Raw genomic sequence first — 18,260 nt, forward strand, 5'->3', positions numbered from 1 at the left:
TAAAACAAAATAATAATAAATAAAATGACACACAATTGGCATACATATGACTTGAACCCAAGTCCTTTCACACACAACCAAGTACTCTCAACCATTTGAGCTAGTACTTTTCCACATCACATCAAACAATATTTAATGCCATAAAAGCTATTTCTACCTGCATTTATTAATTAATTAATTATTTAAGTAATTAATTTTCACGGGTCTTACAATTCCCCCACCTTTAAAAGTGTTCGTCCTCGAAAATAGGACTTACTAGTAAAGAGGTGAGGATAAGACTTCCTCATGAGATCCTCCATCTCCCAAGTCATCTCCTGTGTCGTCTCATCCTAGAGTACCTTCACCATCTTTAACTCCTTGCCTCTCAGTTGCTTGACCCAAGTATCCAATATGCGAACCGGTCCAATTGACATAGTCAGATCCTCGCGTACTTGCACCTCATCTGACTCCAAAACATGATATGGACTTGCAATGTATTTCCTCAACTGTGAGACGTGAAACACATTATGCAAGTTGGATAGGTGAGGTGGTAGAGCGATCTTGTACGCCGCTGCTATCTCCGTGTAATCTGATAAGGCCATATAAATCTTGGAGTCAACTTCCTTGACTTAAGAACCCTTCTGATACCTGTAATTGGAGTAACCCGGAGAAATACATGGTCTCCTTCATCAAATTCAAGTGGCCGTCTCCTCTTATCAGCATAAGACTTTTTCCTACTCTGAGTGGCTCGCATCCGATCGTGAATCAATTTAATCTTACTAGTCGTTTGTTGTAGAAATTCAGGACCAAGCACAAGGAAGTTCTACACCTTCTTCCGTACAATGCTTCATAGGGTGCCATACCAATACTGGAGTGGTAACTATTATTGTAGGTGAATTCCACCAAAGGTAGCACATCATTCTAGTTTCCCATATGATCCAGCACATATCTTTAAGTCTTATAACCCAATTAATCAATTTCGTAGTCCTGTGTTAATGGACTGTTTAAGGCAGTTAAGAAAGATTGTAAGAGAAGAGATAGATCAAGACACAACAGTTTATACTGGTTCGATTCAAAAAGAATCTACGTCCAGTCTTCTCCTAAGTAAACCCACTTAGGAGGATTCCACTAACACAATAAAGATCCAAGAATTACAAGAACATCTATATAATTCTAGAACCTAAAAACCAAAGAACTTGATCTACCAATCAAGAACTCCTTGTAGAAGCAATTCATCCACGCAATTGCACCTAGGCCTACATTTCACACAGTGAAGCAACTGTAATCAGAAATACAATAAAAAAGAATCAAGAAACGAATAAACCTATTGTTGTGCAAATTTGTCAATTTGCTCATAGATTCAAGCTAGACCCATCAAGGTAGAATCAACCATCAATCTCCTTGAATCTTCACTTGAATGATCTTCAAGAATGCTTAAGAACTCTGTGAATCTCAGAGGGTTGTTTCTCATAATGTTTTTCAATGATTTGTAACTTTTTCCAGAGTTGAAACAGATTTTAAAAACAACTTTTATACAAAGTTCTCTGCTGTCATTAATGGATTAGGAATTTACCTAATCGATTATCGTGAGTGTATTTTCATTGCCTTAGTGCAGTACTCACAGCTAATCCATTAGTTAAAGAGCTAATCAATTCATGATTGCACAAGCAAGAGTGTGATGGTTAATTACAACTTAATGGAGGCTTGATTTGCATCTGATAATTTCATACAAACAGCCTAATGCACAACCTAACTAAAACATAACTAATTCTAAACTGGTAATGCACATGAAGTGTAGCCTTGGACATCATCAGAACCATCTTCATATGAGTTGAAGTAGCTCCCCCTTTCAACAATCTCCCATTTTTTTATGATGGCCAAAATATGTCCTATAACATAGCAGCATTATGTGTCCTACAATACATAAACAAATAGCTTTCTCCCCCTTTGGACATTAGCAAAAAGAGCATAGGGGGGTAACACAACCAAACTAGCACATACCATGAACATCCCAGAGTAACAATACAAAGTATGACAATACTCACAACGCAACAGGTGAAATCAGTAGCACAGGTAAACATCAGAGTGCAGACAACCATAAATCAAATCAGCAATTAAGTATTGCAATATCAGTTTAAATCAGTAGGGCAGAAATTTATGGAAGTATAGAGCAAAGAGAAACCAAGACCAATGGGATGGCTAAACAAATCCAACAATAGGAATATCAGAGTGCATACAGGCAGTTATGGATTACAATACTAGCAGATGACTAATCTAATGAATTATGTAGTGTTCAGAAGCAAATTAGCCATAGCAGGAAAACGATAATCCATTAGAGAATTACCTAATGGATTAATTTATGCAGAAATATGAAAAAAAAGGCACATTTTACTTCCTTTTTAGTGAACAAACACGTAGTAAATTCAAAATGTAGGAGTACTTCAACCAACAATTATACTTGATCACAATAGAATAGGAACTTTTCACCTTGGCAATGCCTAGAATTTGACCTTTTTTATCATCCGCTCTCGTAACATGACCATTAATTGGCTTTGTAAGATATCCTACAGAAGTTCTTCACATCTCCTTGCATGTGTCTTGATCATCCATTATATAGAAGCAACATTGTTTTCCTTGCATCAAGACACAACTGAAACAAAGATTAAAGAGAAGATACAGGTACCCAATTGAACTTGGGTCCTTTCATGTTAGTGGTTTAAGGTGTTCCTTTAGTTACCCATTTGTACTCTCCTTTAGGAACCCCACAATTTTTAAAATAGCGGGAATTTGATGCATGACCAAGTTCAGAACAGTAGGAGCAAATGACAGATGTTGGTTTACTCATATTTAGAAACTTTTTGGTGCCTAATGGATTAGATTTGCCACTGTAACCTATTCCCTCTTTATTAAGCACACTCCTTTGAGATCCTAACACTGCATCAAGGTTTGATCTTCCCAAAGTAAATTTTTGAGAGAGCTTGTGTCATCTTTGGACCTAGAGTGTGATGAAGGATTATCTTGTTCCTTTTTAAGATTATTGAATATGGTGTGAGTTGATTAAGAAAGCTAAGTGAAATCCCCACTGGACATTAAGATAGCAAGCTATCTAGATGTGAAGGTTCCTTTCACAAAGCTCAAGAGAAGAAGATGATGGATTTATTGAAACAAAAAGGAAATGGAAAGCACATAAACAATAGAAAACCAAGAACAATTAAAGGAAGAAGAAAACATAAAATGGAAAGGAAAGAAATGGTAAAAATGTGAGAAGCACGCCACTACAAGGCTAGGATAGAAGCCATGGCAACCTTGAAGATGAGTGGATGTATGCCGCCACTTGCTATGCAAGATAAGACTTAAAGTATTCACTCCCTAGGGAGGAAACTCTCACAAATGGTTAAGACACAAGAGTGTTTTTACTTCAAAATGTTCAACCCTTTTACATGTCCAGGAGCACCCCTTATATCGAAGAGTTTAGGGGCCTCTCAGCAAATAAAAGATACCTAAGGATGTTTCTACAAAAACCTAAACCTAGTGATAACGCTGTCGTTGACATGATCAAATTAATACTACTAAACTATAGCAACTTCAGTATTGCTAAGATAGTAGTCAAGAAAATAGAAAGGGTAAAGTAACCCTAAGTCGTCTCCCAACGAACACGAAATTGATTTTTAACAAATTAGTTCTTATAAAACTATATAAATGAGTTAGTCAAATAAAATAAAAAATATAGGGGATTAAGATAAACAAAGATAGAAATAAAATTTAAAAGATAAAAAGAAATAAAAACAATAGTAAAGAAAATAGATTGAATCCATTGCTTTTTCAAAATAGATTCATCCTCGGTTATCTAAAGATTATTGCTCAATTAATTATTGTTATAGATTTACAAATTAATCAATGTAAAGTCTCAATTAATTTGTTGGCGTTCTCACTTTGAACCAAAGTACAGTCTCAATCAAATTTTACTATGCCTAATCATGTCTATTCTTTTATCTTCTCACCAAATAAAAAGCTTAATTAATCAAAGTAAAGTCTCGATTAATTTTCTTTAGAGTAAATACCTTTAACCAGAGTAAAGTATCAATTATTGGTAAAAACTCATTCAATCACATGAAAGTTTCTAAATAAAATCAAAGTAAAGTCTCAATTAGATTTAAAAACCCTTGAACTCATATGATCAACATGCATATATACTTTTTACGTGATTTAAAGATAAAAGACATAGATGAATTAAAACCTCAACAATAATAAAAAGAACAAAGAAATTAATTAATCTAACCTCAGAATCCAATTAAGAAATTATAATGGAATCAACCCAAGAAGTTTAGCAATCCATGGAATACAAAAGAAGAATAGAGAGAAGAAAAGAGAGAGAAAGGAAACGAAATTAGGCACCCCTAAGGGTTCCAAAACTCCAAAGTCCCGAGCTTGTTTTTCTTCTGCTTCTCCCTTCGTCTCTTTATATAGGAATTGGACTGAACTTTTCTGTTGCTAAAATCTCTCAAATATCTTTTAAAATAAAGATAAAGATAAATGTTTAAAAATATTTGGAGAGATATAAATTATTTGACAAATATAATTGGTTAATAATTTATTATATAATTAAATAAATTAATTATTTAAAGATATCTGATAAATTATCACCAAATAATATTTGTATTAATTTTCTAAATAAGCCATTTTTAATCATGTAGTCCAAATTTGCAGGGACATCCAAAAATATCAATATTTGCAATTAAACCCCTCTAGTTTGACCAGTCTTTGACCAGATTTGAATATTTGACCAGCGTTGACTGTTTGACCAGCTTTGACTTTGACTGTGCAATGATAGGATGACACGTGGCAGCTCATTCTCTCTCTCAAATTAGGGTTTCCGTTTCTGCAGTAGGTTCGAGAATGACGACTGCTGAACGTGGTGGCTCATGGTGGTTGTTGCGGAGATGGTGTTGCATCGTTCTTCTTCTCCGATCTGATGTGCGCAGGTTCGAACAACTACAATGAAGGACGCGCATCCATGGCTGACGATGATTTGTGGTGGCTACAGGTCCGATCTGGTGGTTCTCGCATGGTGCAGATGCAGTGGTGGCTCGTCAAGCATGGCGGCTGGTGCAGGTGGTTTGGAAGTTGTGTTCGCTGTTGTTACGTGGTGGCGGCAGCGTGAAGATGTAGAAACGGTGTTGTGCTCTCCGTTTTCTAGCAAGGATGAAGATGTGTCAATGGTGGACGACGTGGTGGTGCTGGTGGCTCGCGATGGTCGGAAAACCTACTGCCGGCAAGGGTGGCGGCTACCATGGTGATCGAAGGAGAGGAAAAAATTAGGGTTAGGGTTTCATGTGAGAGATGGAGGAGATGATGACGTGGCACGCCGCGATTGGTTCACATGCATGTGCAAGGATTATGGCCACGTGGCTTCTTCTGGTTGGTCAACTCAAATAGTGGAGGATTGCCACATGGCAGCATCTGGTTGAAATGGGTTTAAGTGGTAGCAGGGGTGCAACTTAGTAGAAACTGGGGTGCAGAACAGATTTTTGGTGGTCCACTTTAGAAAGAGGGGAGTGTATAAGTAAAAACTGAGGTGTAGAAGTGATTTTTCCATAATTTGCTAAATTCAGCCTTATTTAAAAGGTGTTATGTAACTTCAATCAATTTATTTTCCCACCTTGAATGAGCTTAATCTTAATTTCAGCTGCATCAACAAACGTTAAAATATCCAAAAATAATTTATGCAACTAAAAATCATTTTTTAAGACAATTTTATCACACAATCTCAAACAGCCTAATCATCAGAATTATCAATTAAATCACTCTTTATGCACATAAATTCAATTAAATACCCAGAATTAAACAATGAATGAGGGAAAAAATACGCACTCATCACCTACCTTCTAGAAACTAGGTCAAATAAGGTTACAAAAATGAGAGACAAAAGAGCCAACTATGGTGTGTGCAAGGCTAATTTCGTTCTAGCATAAAAGGAGACAAAGAATGTGTCACATATGTCTCGAAAAAGTGGCCAAAGTGTGTTAAAAACAAAGGTACATAGGTACACTTGTTTTATGCCTTTTACTTTATGCTTTATGGCTTTGCTTTACTTTCTCATCCACATCATTTGTGCTCCCCAATCACCATGCGCCACTTAGCATTGCTTTCTTACTCCTAATTAACCTACAAAGCAAATAAACATAGATTACCATGTTGGCTTAAGTCAAGTCAACTATAGTCAACAAGTCAAACCTAGTCAAAGGTCAACAAGTCAACTAAAGTTGATTCAACTAAGTCAACTTAGGGAATCAAATATAACAAACACAAATGAAAGGGAAGAAGGATTAGTGAACTTCCTTTCTAAACATGCTTAGTCTTCTTAAGCATGTGTCTTCATCCTTGGTTGGGGTCAATCCTTCATCAGAGTGTTTCTTAGATTTCTCAAGTTTTTCAAGACTTATTATCAGATTTTCATTTTCCTCTTCTAGTTCGTTTACTCTACCTTCAAGCCATTTAATTTCTCCTCTAAGCTTATTATTTGACTTTTTCAATTTTGTGGCTTCCTTATGCAATTCATTAAAACCATCAAGTAATTCATAGTTGTTATTTTCATGATCATTGGAGTTGAAACTACTCACACTGCTCTTAGAAGAGCCTGTTCCAGCCATAAGACAGAGGTTGGTCTCTTCCTCAATGCTTCCATCAGATTCACTAGATGAGTTGGAGTCACTGTTGTAAGCTTTCCTTTTCTTCTTGTGCTTGCCTGCCACACCTTTCTCTTCTAGTTTTTGCTTCAGCTTGAGGATAGGGCATTCAGGTTTGATGTGTCCCATTTTTCCACACTCATAGCAGGTTGGAACATGTTTTTCTTGCTTCCTAGAGGATCTTTTAATTTCTGCAGAATTATTGTTAGTTTTGTTCTTGTATTTTAGAAATTTTGAGAACCCCTTTACCATTAGTCTCAAAGCTTCACTGTCAGAGTTATAATCATCATTAGAGTCATCTGCAGATTTTGCTTTCTTCAATTTTGCTGTAGATTTTACAGCACTCTTCAAGGCTATTGTGTTCCTCTTTTCTCCATCCCCTTCTTCCTTGAGTCTTCCAAGCTCTAGTTCATGTTCCCTTAGTTTCCCAAAGAGTGTGGTTATGTTCATGCTAGTGAGATCTCTGGATTATGAAATTGTAGTGACTTTGGGCTACCATGTCCTATTTAAGCTCTTCAAAATTTTGATATTGAGTTCCTCTTTGTCAAAAGTCTTGCCAAGAGCTAGGAGGTGATTTACTATATGTGTAAATCTTTTCTGCACATCACAAATGCTTTCTCCAGACTTCATCTTGAACATCTCATACTCTTGAATGAGAGTGTTCTTCCTTGCCCTTTTAACTTCATTCGTGCCCTCATGGGTTACTTCCAAGACATCCCACATTTCTTTGGCTGATTCACACACAGATACCCAATAAAATTCATCCAAAGTTAGTGCAAAAGATATAATATTTTTGACTCTAACATCATAGTGTGCCCTCTTATTTTCATCAAGAGTCCACTGTGAGAACTCTTTAAGAATAGTTTTTCCTTCCACTATCTTAATTGGTTTAAAAGGTCCATTCACCACAGCATCCCATACCCCTTTGTCCACTGATTCAAGAAATATTTTCATTCTAATTTTCCAAAACGGGTAGTTTTCACCAGCAAACAGAGGTGGCTTATTGATGGATGCCCCTTCCGCAAAGGTTTCAGATGTATTAGACATATCAGGATCTTTCTAATCGATTATCGTGCGATTAACCAACTCTGGTGCCAATTGTTAAAACAAATTTGTCTAATAATCTTAACCAAGAAGGGAATCTGAATTGGTTAATGAGTTGAATCTTGAAAGAATCTTTAAGTCTTATAACCTAATTAATGAATTTCACAGTTTTGTGTTAATGGACTGTTTAAGGCAATTAAGAAAGATTGTAAGAGAAGAGATAGATCAAGACACAACAGTTTATACTGGTTCGATTCAAAAAGAATCTGCGTCCAGTCTTCTCCTAAGTAAACCCACTTAGGAGGATTCCACTAACACAATAAAGATCCCTCTTTCGCGCGTACGTCACTCCCTCCCTCCGTCACGCTCTCCCTCCGTCGTGCCTCCGTCGCCCCACTTCGCCACGGTCCCTCACAGCCACCACTTGGCGACAAACGTTGCGCTGCTGCTCCGTGTGACTGCTCCGGTGAGTATTTTGTGCCTCCTTCGCCGTTTCTAGCCACCGTTGCACCGCCAATTCTGCCCAGGGTAATTCAAAACGCGTTATTTTTTCTTTCGTTTTGTATATTTTTTTATGATTTAGGTAACTGTGTTGCATTTTGATGAGGTTTTTGGTTGATTTTTGCATTGTTCTTTTGCTATTTTTACGGTCTCTTATTTATTTTATTGCCTCTTATAGCTCTTGAAGACCTCATTATCGTGGGTGTGCATCATCTTCCATTGTCATTCAATTTTCACGCTCCCAGGTTCCTAATTCTATTATTTTGTAAGATTTTGTTGTCTATTATGCATAAGTAATATGTTATACATATGTGGTTTATTATTTACTTAAATATTTGTTTTATTTGTGAGTTAGCCTTAGTTTCCCGTTTGAGATTCAATATGAAAATTATGTGTTGTCCCCGAGTTTTCATTTTGAAAAAACTACATTTTTTTAAATTAGATATAAGGGGATACAATACTAATAATTTAAATGTATTGAATCTTGAATTGTCGGATTGGACAGTTTAAGAAGATTAATCACTTTCTAGTAATTTATTAGTGCATATATATATATATATATATATATATATATTTTAAAATACATATCTTAAAATTCATGAATATTTGTCAATTGTGTTTTGTATTGATCTTCGGGTGCATATTTGATTGTGGTTATAATCACTTTCATTTCGTGTATATATATATATATATATATATATATATATATATATATATATATATATATATATATTTTAAAAAACATATCTTAAAATTCATGAATATTTGTCAATTGTGTTTTGTATTGATCTTTGGGTGCATATTTGATTGTGGTTATAATCACTTTCATTTCGTGTATCCTGAAGGCCAATGCGAAATGCTGGCAAAATTTCGTGAAATTGAAGATATGTATTTTAAAAGTAATATGTACCAATAAAATAAAGAAAGTGAATCTTCTTAAATGGGATAGGGTCACACCTTCATTACGACATGAGCATTGATTCAAAGATTACTGAAATTGTTCACGCAATTGCAGTATGGATCGAGATTGGATTAATTTACCACGTATTAGCGTTGAGTATGAGAATGGAGTAGAGGAATTTATAAAATTTGCGCAACGTTATGAGGGGAGAAGTGATGATGAGGTGAAGTTCAGATGTCCTTGTGTCAACTGTTTGAATGGAAGAAAATTGAATGCAACTCAAGTTAGGGAACATCTTATTTATGATGGTTTCCTTAGAAGTTATACAATATGGACATGGCACGGCGAATTAATACACATTCCAACTGTTTCTCGGACTGAATATCTTGGCAATTCCTCCATGAAAGAGCGACGGAAAGAGCGACGGGAAGAGCAATTTGAAGAGCGAGTAGAAGTATAAGAAGACAATATGGAGGACATGATACGGGATGTTGGTGAAGAAGCTTTTGCACAAGCGCATGTGTATGAGACGATGTCTGCTGATGCGGAAACTTTGTTGTATGTTGCTTCAACTAAGTTCACGGGATTATCAGCGGTTTTAAGACTTATGAATTTGAAAGCGACCAATGGTTGGACAGATAAAAGCTTCACAGAATTGCTCGTGCTCTTGAATGAAATGCTTCCCGAAGGAAATACTCTACCCACTCGAAACTATGACGCCAGGAAAATTCTTTGTCCGATAGGTATGGAGTATAAAAGGATACACGCATGTCCTAATGATTGCATATTATACAGAAAAGAATTTGAAGATTTGAAAAAATGTCCAAAGTGTGGGTCATCACGGTACAAGCAGAAAAGAAACAGTGAAGATAATGGTCAAATAGAGAAGGAAGGATCTGCTTTGAAAGTAGTCTGGTACCTTCCAATCGTGCCCAGACTTAAGCGTTTGTTTGCAAATCCTAAAGACGCTAAAAACCTTAGATGGCATGCAATTGAGAGAAGATGTGACGGACTCCTTCGTCATCCAACTGATTCAATGCAATGGAAAAATATTGTTCAGGAATTTCCCATGTTCGGTGAAGAATGTAGAAATATTTGTTTTGGCTTAGCTACCGATGGAATGAATCCATTTGGTAATTTAAGTACAAACCACAGTTGTTGGCCTGTGATATTATTCATTTGCAACTTATCTCCTGGACTCTACATGAAGAGAAAATACATGATGTTGTCTATGATGATATCTGGTCCAAAGCAGCTTGGAAATGACATAGATGTATATCTCAATCCTCTAGTTGAAGACTTGAAGTTGTTGTGGGTTGATGGTGTTGAAGTATTTGATGTTGTTGCTTCTGAAACTTTCATGATGCATGCAATGTTATTTTGCACCATTAATGACTTTCCAGCTTATGGTAATTTGTCAGGGTACAGTGTCAAGGGTCATAAAGCATGTCCTACATGTGAAGAAAACACTGCATCTCATCAATTGAAAAATGGAAGGAAGACTGTGTATCTGCGCCATCGAAGGTTTTTACAAGCTAATCATCCTTATCGAAGGTTAAAGAAAGCATTCAATGGACATCAAGAGAATGACAAAGCACTAACTCCATTAACTGGCATTCAAATTCATGAAAAAGTTAATAAAGTACATCATGTATTTGGTAAAACGTCCAAGAAGTCATCTGCATCGAGCCCTTGGAAGAAAAAATCAATATTCTTTGACCTTCCATATTGGTCTAAGTTAGAAGTTAGGCATTGCATAGATGTCATGCATGTAGGGAAGAATGTGTGTGATAACTTGATTGGTACACTACTCAACATTGAGGGAAAGACAAAAGATGGAGTAAATGCTCGTTTGGATTTGGTTGAAATGAAGATCCAAGAAGACTTGGCACCAAGGGAGGTTGGTAGGCACACTTATATGCCCCCTGCATGTTACACTATGTCCAGACAAGAGAAGATAAGTTTTTGCTTATGTTTAAAGAGTGTCAAGGTACCTCAAGGATACTCTTCAAATATTCAGAGTTTAGTGTCCATGCAAGACTTGAAGCTTGTTGGCCTAAAGTCTAACGATTGCCACATCTTAATGCAACAATTGTTAGCTGTAGCTATTCGTGGAATTTACCCAAAAATGTTAGACAAACTATAACGCGTTTGTGTGCATTCTTCTCTTCAATTTGTAGCAAAGTCATTGATCCTTTAAAGTTAGATGAACTTCAAGCCGAAATTGTTATCATCTTGTGTCAGCTAGAGATGTTTTTCCCTCCATCATTTTTTGACATCATGGTACATTTACTTGTTCATGTGGTGAGAGAAATCAAGTTTTGTTGACCAGTATACTTAAGATGGATGTATCCCATTGAACGTTACATGAAGATTTTGAAAGGATATGTGAAAAATCAATATCGTCCAGAAGCTTCAATGATCGAAAGATATATTGCTGAAGAAAGTGTCGATTTTTGTTCAGATTACATGGCAAAAGCAAAACCGAAAGGAGTTCCTCATAGATCATGGTTGAACAGGTGTTCTATAAGTAACAACAAACGAGGTGTGAGTGTGGTTACCAAAAATCGTGAAGAGTTGATGCAAGCACACCTATACATATTGAACAACACAAATGAGGTAATGCCTTACTTGTCTGCACACAAAGTCATTGTGAAAGAGAACAATCCAAGACAATCAAAGAAATGGCATTTGATGGAGCATAATAGAACATTCATGCCTTGGTTTAAATCTGAGGTTTTGAAAGATTCGCAATGCTTTGAGACTTTGATGTGGTTAGCAAATGGGTTGAAATTTGATGTCATTTGTTGTACAGGTTATGAAATCAATAATTGCACATTCTATACAAAGTCTCTTGATGATAAAAGCACAATAAAAATAGTGGAGTCAGTCTTGAAGCTGAGTCGCTACAATTTTCTACATCTAAAGATAAAAATCTGTGTAATATAAGAGATATAGGAGGTTGATTATACCATGTTTATTACTCCACTGTTCAAATGTAAGTGGATTGACAATAAGAGTGGTGTCAAAATAGATGAATCAAGAATGACTCTACTGGATTTTCGAAAGGTGGGTTATCGAGACGAGCCATTTATCATGGCACAACAAGCATCTCAGGTTTTCTATGTTAAAGATCCTGCGTCTGAACATTGGTTTGTCGCTCTTCATGGGAAAAAACAGATTGATCCTAATGAAGAGAATATGAGTGATCTTAATATTGTTGTCACCCACCCATTTAGAAGAACGATAAATGTTGATGAAATCCATCTAGTTGATGATGTATATGCAATTCGAGAAGATCACGATGAAGGAATATACATATGACCAATCAATAAGTTTATGTATGAATTTCATATTCTTGTTAAAATTTAGGTGTTTTGTTAAATAATGTTTTATATATTATTTTTCCAGTTGCTTATTAATGTTTTTTTATGTTTTCATTTCACAAATACATGGCTGAACATTATACTTCATCAGAGGATGAAGCACCTACTAAGAGACCCACCAAAGGAGCCACTAGGTTGAGAGAGCTCTTAATTAGAAGAGCTAAAGGTCAGAAAACACATGTTGATATTAACATTGACACTGGTGAGCCTAGTGGTCGTTCTGGGGACGTCTTCAAAAGCTATTTAGGAATGTTGGCACGAGAGAGAATATGAATCCTTACGCCATCTTTTGATCATGTCACTGAAGCTGATCGGGAAATGATATGGCAAGATTTATTAGTAACTAATATTAATGTTATTAACGTTATACTTTGATTTTGTTGATAATATGATAAATATTGTTGATGACTGTTCCTGCAGAGAACAAATAAGATGAGTTAGGCACAAGCGTCACCTTACCATGTAGTCCGCTATCTCCTCAGTTAGCCTCTCCCCTGTTGAAACATGTCATCTTGAACCCAGGAGGGGTTAGTTGTAGAAGAGTCTCCGAAGCTCAAGTAAGTCAAAGCTCTCAGAAGGTCAAAGCAGTGATTAATGAATGCGTACCTTTAATTACTGGGGTCCACGTGTATTTATAGAGCATTAATGATGCATGATTACCTCATGGGCTGGGCCTTGACTTGGGCTCTAGCTTGGGTCACGTGTGGGCCCGGGCCCTAACCCAAGCCCCTGAGACCTATTGAATGCGGGGGCTTCTATTTTCACTAAGTTTATTGGAGTTGTCGGTCTGGGCCTTAATCTTATCGGGTCTGCTAGGGTAGTCGGCCTGGACCGGCTACCTATCTGAGGTTACATGAGATGTAGGTTATTTTTGTAGAGGTATAGGTTAAAACCGGTACAAGTTAGGCTGACTCGGCCAAGGCTGAATACTTGGCTGCCTTGATATATACATTGTTTATTTATTTGGTCGAGTTTGGTTAGGTGCGGTACACCAGTCCCCCAGCTTGTCTGATAAGATTTGTCGGTCAAGGGTGATATGTGTTGGTATGCTAGCGGAACTGGCTAGGTGTGATACACTAGTCCCCCAGCCTTTAAGTGTGATGAACAGTGTTAAGGCTAAAAGGTGGTAACCGCCTGAAGGTAGGTGAAGGGGTGTTAGGGGTCAAATCAAGAAGTTTTGGCGCCGTCGTTTTTAAAAGTTATATCTTTCGCAATGATGGTGTCGATTGGTCTGGGGTATTATTTTGGCGGGAAGGGGTTTTCGTCGTTTGGGATTCTGGACTATAAATATAGGTTTCAAAACGGGTGAGGGGTTACTTGGTTCATTTGTGAGAGTTTTGAATTCAGAGATTTTGTGCGCATCATACTGTCCGACTAGTTCTCAAATTCAGCCGACATCTCCCCGTAAACACAAAAACAGGTATGTCTAGTAGCGATAGTATATCGTTATCTACGTCTAGTAGTAATGAGAGTACTGAGTCGGAGAAAAGTAGGGGTAGACAATTTGACGAAGAGGGTACAAGTTTTGGGGGCATGACAAGTGGTATTCCAATGGAGACGGTGAGGGAGGTTCGACAAGATCCCCCTGAGGAGTTGGCAGAAAGTAACTGGCTGGCTAAAGGCGACTATGGGTGGGCGGCTGCCGACGTCCGCAACCAATCGTCTTTGTTCTAGTGGTCTCGTCTACTGAACTCTTGGTTAAACTGCACACCTGTCATCTCCAAGGGCGTCAATGGGGACATTGTTTCCTTGGAGAGAGTTAATGCCATCGACCGGGTATGCCAAGGGCAGGAAGGTGCTACAGAGAAGTTTTTCTACATGTATATGTGCCATTTTTCTCAACTTCATGTGCGGTTACCGTTAGATGGTTTCACTATGGGCGTATTACGCGCATTGAATGTGGCACCTACGCAGCTGCATCCGAATAGTTAAGCCTACTTGCAGGCTTTCCGCATCTTGTGCCAATCCTTATATTTGGAGCCCACTCCTTACGTTTTTTGTACTTTTACGACACCAGACCCCGCCATCCGGCTACTTGGCTATCCTTGATTAGTCGCCCCAGTATCAACAGACTGCATGCGTTTTCCCAGTCTTTCAAGCATTTCAAGGACGGGTACTTCAAGGTTGTCGTTAAAGAAGGAGGCAAGGCTCATTTTTTGAACGCAGACGGGAGTACCAAATTCCCTTTTAGTTGGACAGGCAATCCTTCTCGGTATAAGGACATGGGGATGGATGAATTGTCGGCTGGTGATAAGGAGGTGGTGGAGATCTTGTTGAAGTTTGTTGATAAGTTGCCCACTAAGGGCCTAGTTAGAGTTTATAATTAGGTGCATCCAATAATAGATATCGAAGGTATCTGTTTATTACTTAAACTGTGTTGGGATGTAGAGAGAAAGAGGATGATGACATGGAGGGTTCGTTGTCTAGATTCTGAGGAGAAATTAAACAAGAGAATATGGGAATTGGAGAAAGATTACGACAATTTGAAGGAGAAGTATGACGGAGCTGTTGGTGAGCTTGATGATCTAAAGAATAACATCATACAAGAATACATTAACGATTTTGAGAAAGGGCTACGCCAAGCAGCATTTTTTCATGGGGGAATCGATGTTACGGACGTGAAGTTTGATGTTAACAAGGATGTCATTGACGGGAGGCTTGTGAATGAAGATGAAGGCAGTGATGGTGAGGAACCAGAAGCGGGGCTGGAGGAGAAGGCGGCTAAAGAGGTGAATAAGGCGGTTGATGCTGGAGAGATAGCTCCTGATGCGGCAGAATAGGACATTAACTTTTATTGATTTGAAATTATTTGAGCCTATGTCTGTAATAGCCGGTACATTATGTTACGTTCGTATACTTTGCATTTGTGTTTAATGCGATTAATGTTCTGTATGTTATGTGTATGCTGAGTTTTGATGATATGTGATGTATGTATGACGCGATGAATTGTATGTTAAGGGTGTTCGACCTAGGCCGCTTACTTAGGGTAAGGGTGGGGAATTTAAACGAATTAACCACGAGTAGAGGGTGTTCGACCCAGGCCGCTTACTTGGGGTAAGGGTGGGGAATTTAAACGAATTAACCACAAGTAGAGGGTGTTCGACCCAGGCCACTTACTTGGGGTAAGGGTGGGGAACTTAAACGAATTAACCACGAGTAGAGGGTGTTCGACCCAGGCCGCTTAGTTGGGGTAAGGGTGGGGAATTTAAACGAATTAACCACGAGTAGAGGGTGTTCGACCCAAGCCGCTTACTTGGGGTAAGGGTGGGGAACTTAAACGAATTAACCACGAGTAGATGGTGTTCGACCTAGGCCGCTTACTTGGAGTGACGGTGGGGAACTTAAACGAATTAACCACGAGTAGAGTGTGTTCGACCCAGGCCACTTACTTGGGTAAGGATGAGGAACTTAAACAAATGTGAAAGAAAGCACATGGGAAAGTTGTATAGTTGGGAACCCTTCTTTTTATTTATTGAATAGGGGTGCCACGTTAAAACCTCTCTGGCCAAAACCCTCCTTAGGGAAAAAAGACCAGGTGAGGAAAAAGAGTACACCCGGGGTTACAAGTATTGGTTTGATTACAATATACATTTAGCTAAAGTAGAACTTGAGGTGAGATACATTCCAAGTGTTGGGAATCTCTTCCCCAGATAAGTGTTCTAGGCGATAAGCTCCTCCTCTTGCATCTTCGCGTATGCGGTACGGACCGTCCCAATTAGCGGAGAACTTGCCATCCTTCTTTCTAGCACTACTGACCATTCTCCATACTAGGTCTCCGATGACGAATGATCGTGGACATAGATTTGCATTATATTTCCTGGCAGCTCGTTGTTTGGCATCTAAATTGCGTATCTGGGCTTTTTCTCTGAGTTCGGGTAGAAGGTCGAGATGTAAGGCCATGTTTTGGTTATTGTGGGTTGGGTCGTACCGTTCTCGGCGTAGGGATGGTTCGCCAATTTCTACTGGTATCATGGCGTTTGCGCCGTAGACTAGGCTGAATGGGGATTCGTTTGTTGATGATTGAGGGGTGCATCTGTAAGCCCATAGTACTTCTATTAATTCTTCGGGCCATCGGCCTTTGGCGGTATCCAATCTCTTGCGCAGCTCTACGAGGATAACTTTATGTGCCGCCTCTGCTAGTCCATTGGTTTGTGGATGTTCTACAGAACTTGTGATGTGCTTGATGTCAAGGCAAGTGTAGAATTTGGTTAACTCTTTGTCAATAAATTGTCGGCCATTGTCTGTGATGATGGTTTGTGGCACACCATATCTGCATAAAATGTCCTTCCACACGAATTGTTGAACTTGTTGGGCCGTGATGGTAGTTAGCGGCTTGGCTTCTATCCATTTAGTGAAGTAATTGACAGCTACAATTAGGAATTTTACCTGCCCCTTGCTGGGTGTTAAGGGGCCGAGAATGTCCATTCCCCACTTAGTGAATGGCCATGGGGATAGTATGTGGTGTAGTTGTTCTTGCTTCTGGTGAATAAGTTTGCCATGTTTCTGACATGGTTTGCATTTTTTGACATAAACTTGGCAATCTGTTTCTATGGTCGGCCAGAAATATCTGGCTCTAAGAACTCTAGTAGCCATGGTGCGTGCGCCGGAATGATAACCGCAAATACCTTCGTGTAGTTCTTTGATAATATATTGCGCTTGCTCTGCCGTGACACACTTAAGGAGGGGTTGACCATATCCGCGTTTGTAGAGGTCATCGCCGATCATGGTGTACCTGGCAGCCTTAGCCAGCCAAGTTTTATCCGCATCTAGGGGGTTTGCCGGTTTTGATGTACTGGATGTAGGGGGTGGTCCAGTTTTGGCTTTGGGAGGGGGTGGCGTTATTAGCTGGGGTGAGGGTTAAGTTTTGACAAGTGTGTGTGATGGAAGGCGTGGATAGTGTTTGGTGTAGTAAGGATCGGTGACAATTTGTTAGCTTGGTGCTGGCCAATTTGGAGAGAATATCGGCCCTGATGTTGTCGGTCCTTGGGATGTGTTCGATGCGGACTTGTTCGAAGGCGGATTGAATGACTGCACGGACCAGATGGTAATTGTACCATACCTAGCCAAACTCAACCAAACAAGTAAACAATACATACAAAGGAGTCAAGTACTCGGCCTAGACCGACTACCTGAACAGACCCGGTAAGATTAAAGCCCAGACCGACCACTCCAATAAACTTAGTAAAAATGGAAGCCCCCGTGTTCAATAAGTTTTGAGGGCTTGGGTTAGGACCCAGGCCCACTCACAGCCCAAGCTAGAGCCCAAGTCAAGGCCCAGCCCATGAGGTAATCAGACATCATAAATGCTCTATAAATACACGTGGACCCCAGTAATTAAAGGTACGCATTCATTAATCACTGATTTGACCTTCTGAGAGCTTTGACTTACTTGAGCTTCGGAGACTCTTCTGCAGGTAACCCCTCCTGGGTCCAAGCTGACATGTATCAACCGGGGAGAGGCCAACTGAGGAGATAGCGGACTACATGACAAGGTGACGTTTGTGCCTAACTCATCTTATTTGTTCTCTGTAGGAACAATTGGCGCCCACCGTGGGGCACGAGACGAACACCTTTAGTACCCGTTTTTCTCTGAAGATGGTTTCCACCAGTAGCAAAGCTAGAATGAACAAGCAGGCGGATGCCGATCCCTCTGGACCTCCTGGCATCACCCCTGATCTGGCCGCCATCCTAGACGGCCAAGCAAAGATGCAACAAGAGCTAGCAGATTTGAAGAAACGCAACGTTGACGAAATGGAGGTGCTA

The 18,260-nt window shown here is 39.0% G+C and overlaps 1 protein-coding gene across 1 annotated transcript; it reads right to left on the bottom strand.

Annotated features, from left to right (window-relative positions):
• Positions 1 to 329: 329 nt before the first annotated feature.
• LOC114171168 (uncharacterized) lies at positions 330 to 733 on the bottom strand. Its single transcript, XM_028056375.2, has 2 exons — positions 628 to 733; positions 330 to 568 (listed from the first exon to the last, which is right to left on the bottom strand). The coding sequence occupies exons 1-2, from the start codon at positions 731 to 733 to the stop codon at positions 330 to 332; spliced, it is 345 nt and encodes a 114-aa protein (XP_027912176.2).
• Positions 734 to 18,260: the final 17,527 nt, after the last annotated feature.

This window comes from Vigna unguiculata, chromosome 6 (genome assembly GCF_037176805.1).
Source record: "Vigna unguiculata cultivar grain cowpea cultivar isolate G323 ecotype 2 chromosome 6, ASM3717680v1, whole genome shotgun sequence".
Classification (NCBI taxonomy): Eukaryota; Viridiplantae; Streptophyta; class Magnoliopsida; order Fabales; family Fabaceae; genus Vigna; species Vigna unguiculata.

Coding starts and splice junctions, on each gene's coding strand:
- LOC114171168 (XM_028056375.2), bottom strand. CDS start 733: ATGCGAGCCACTCAGAGTAGGAAAAAGTCTTATGCTGATAAGAGGAGA. Junction 569..627: donor CCGGGTTACTCCAATTACAG/GTATCAGAAGGG, acceptor TGGCCTTATCAG/ATTACACGGAGATAGCAGCG.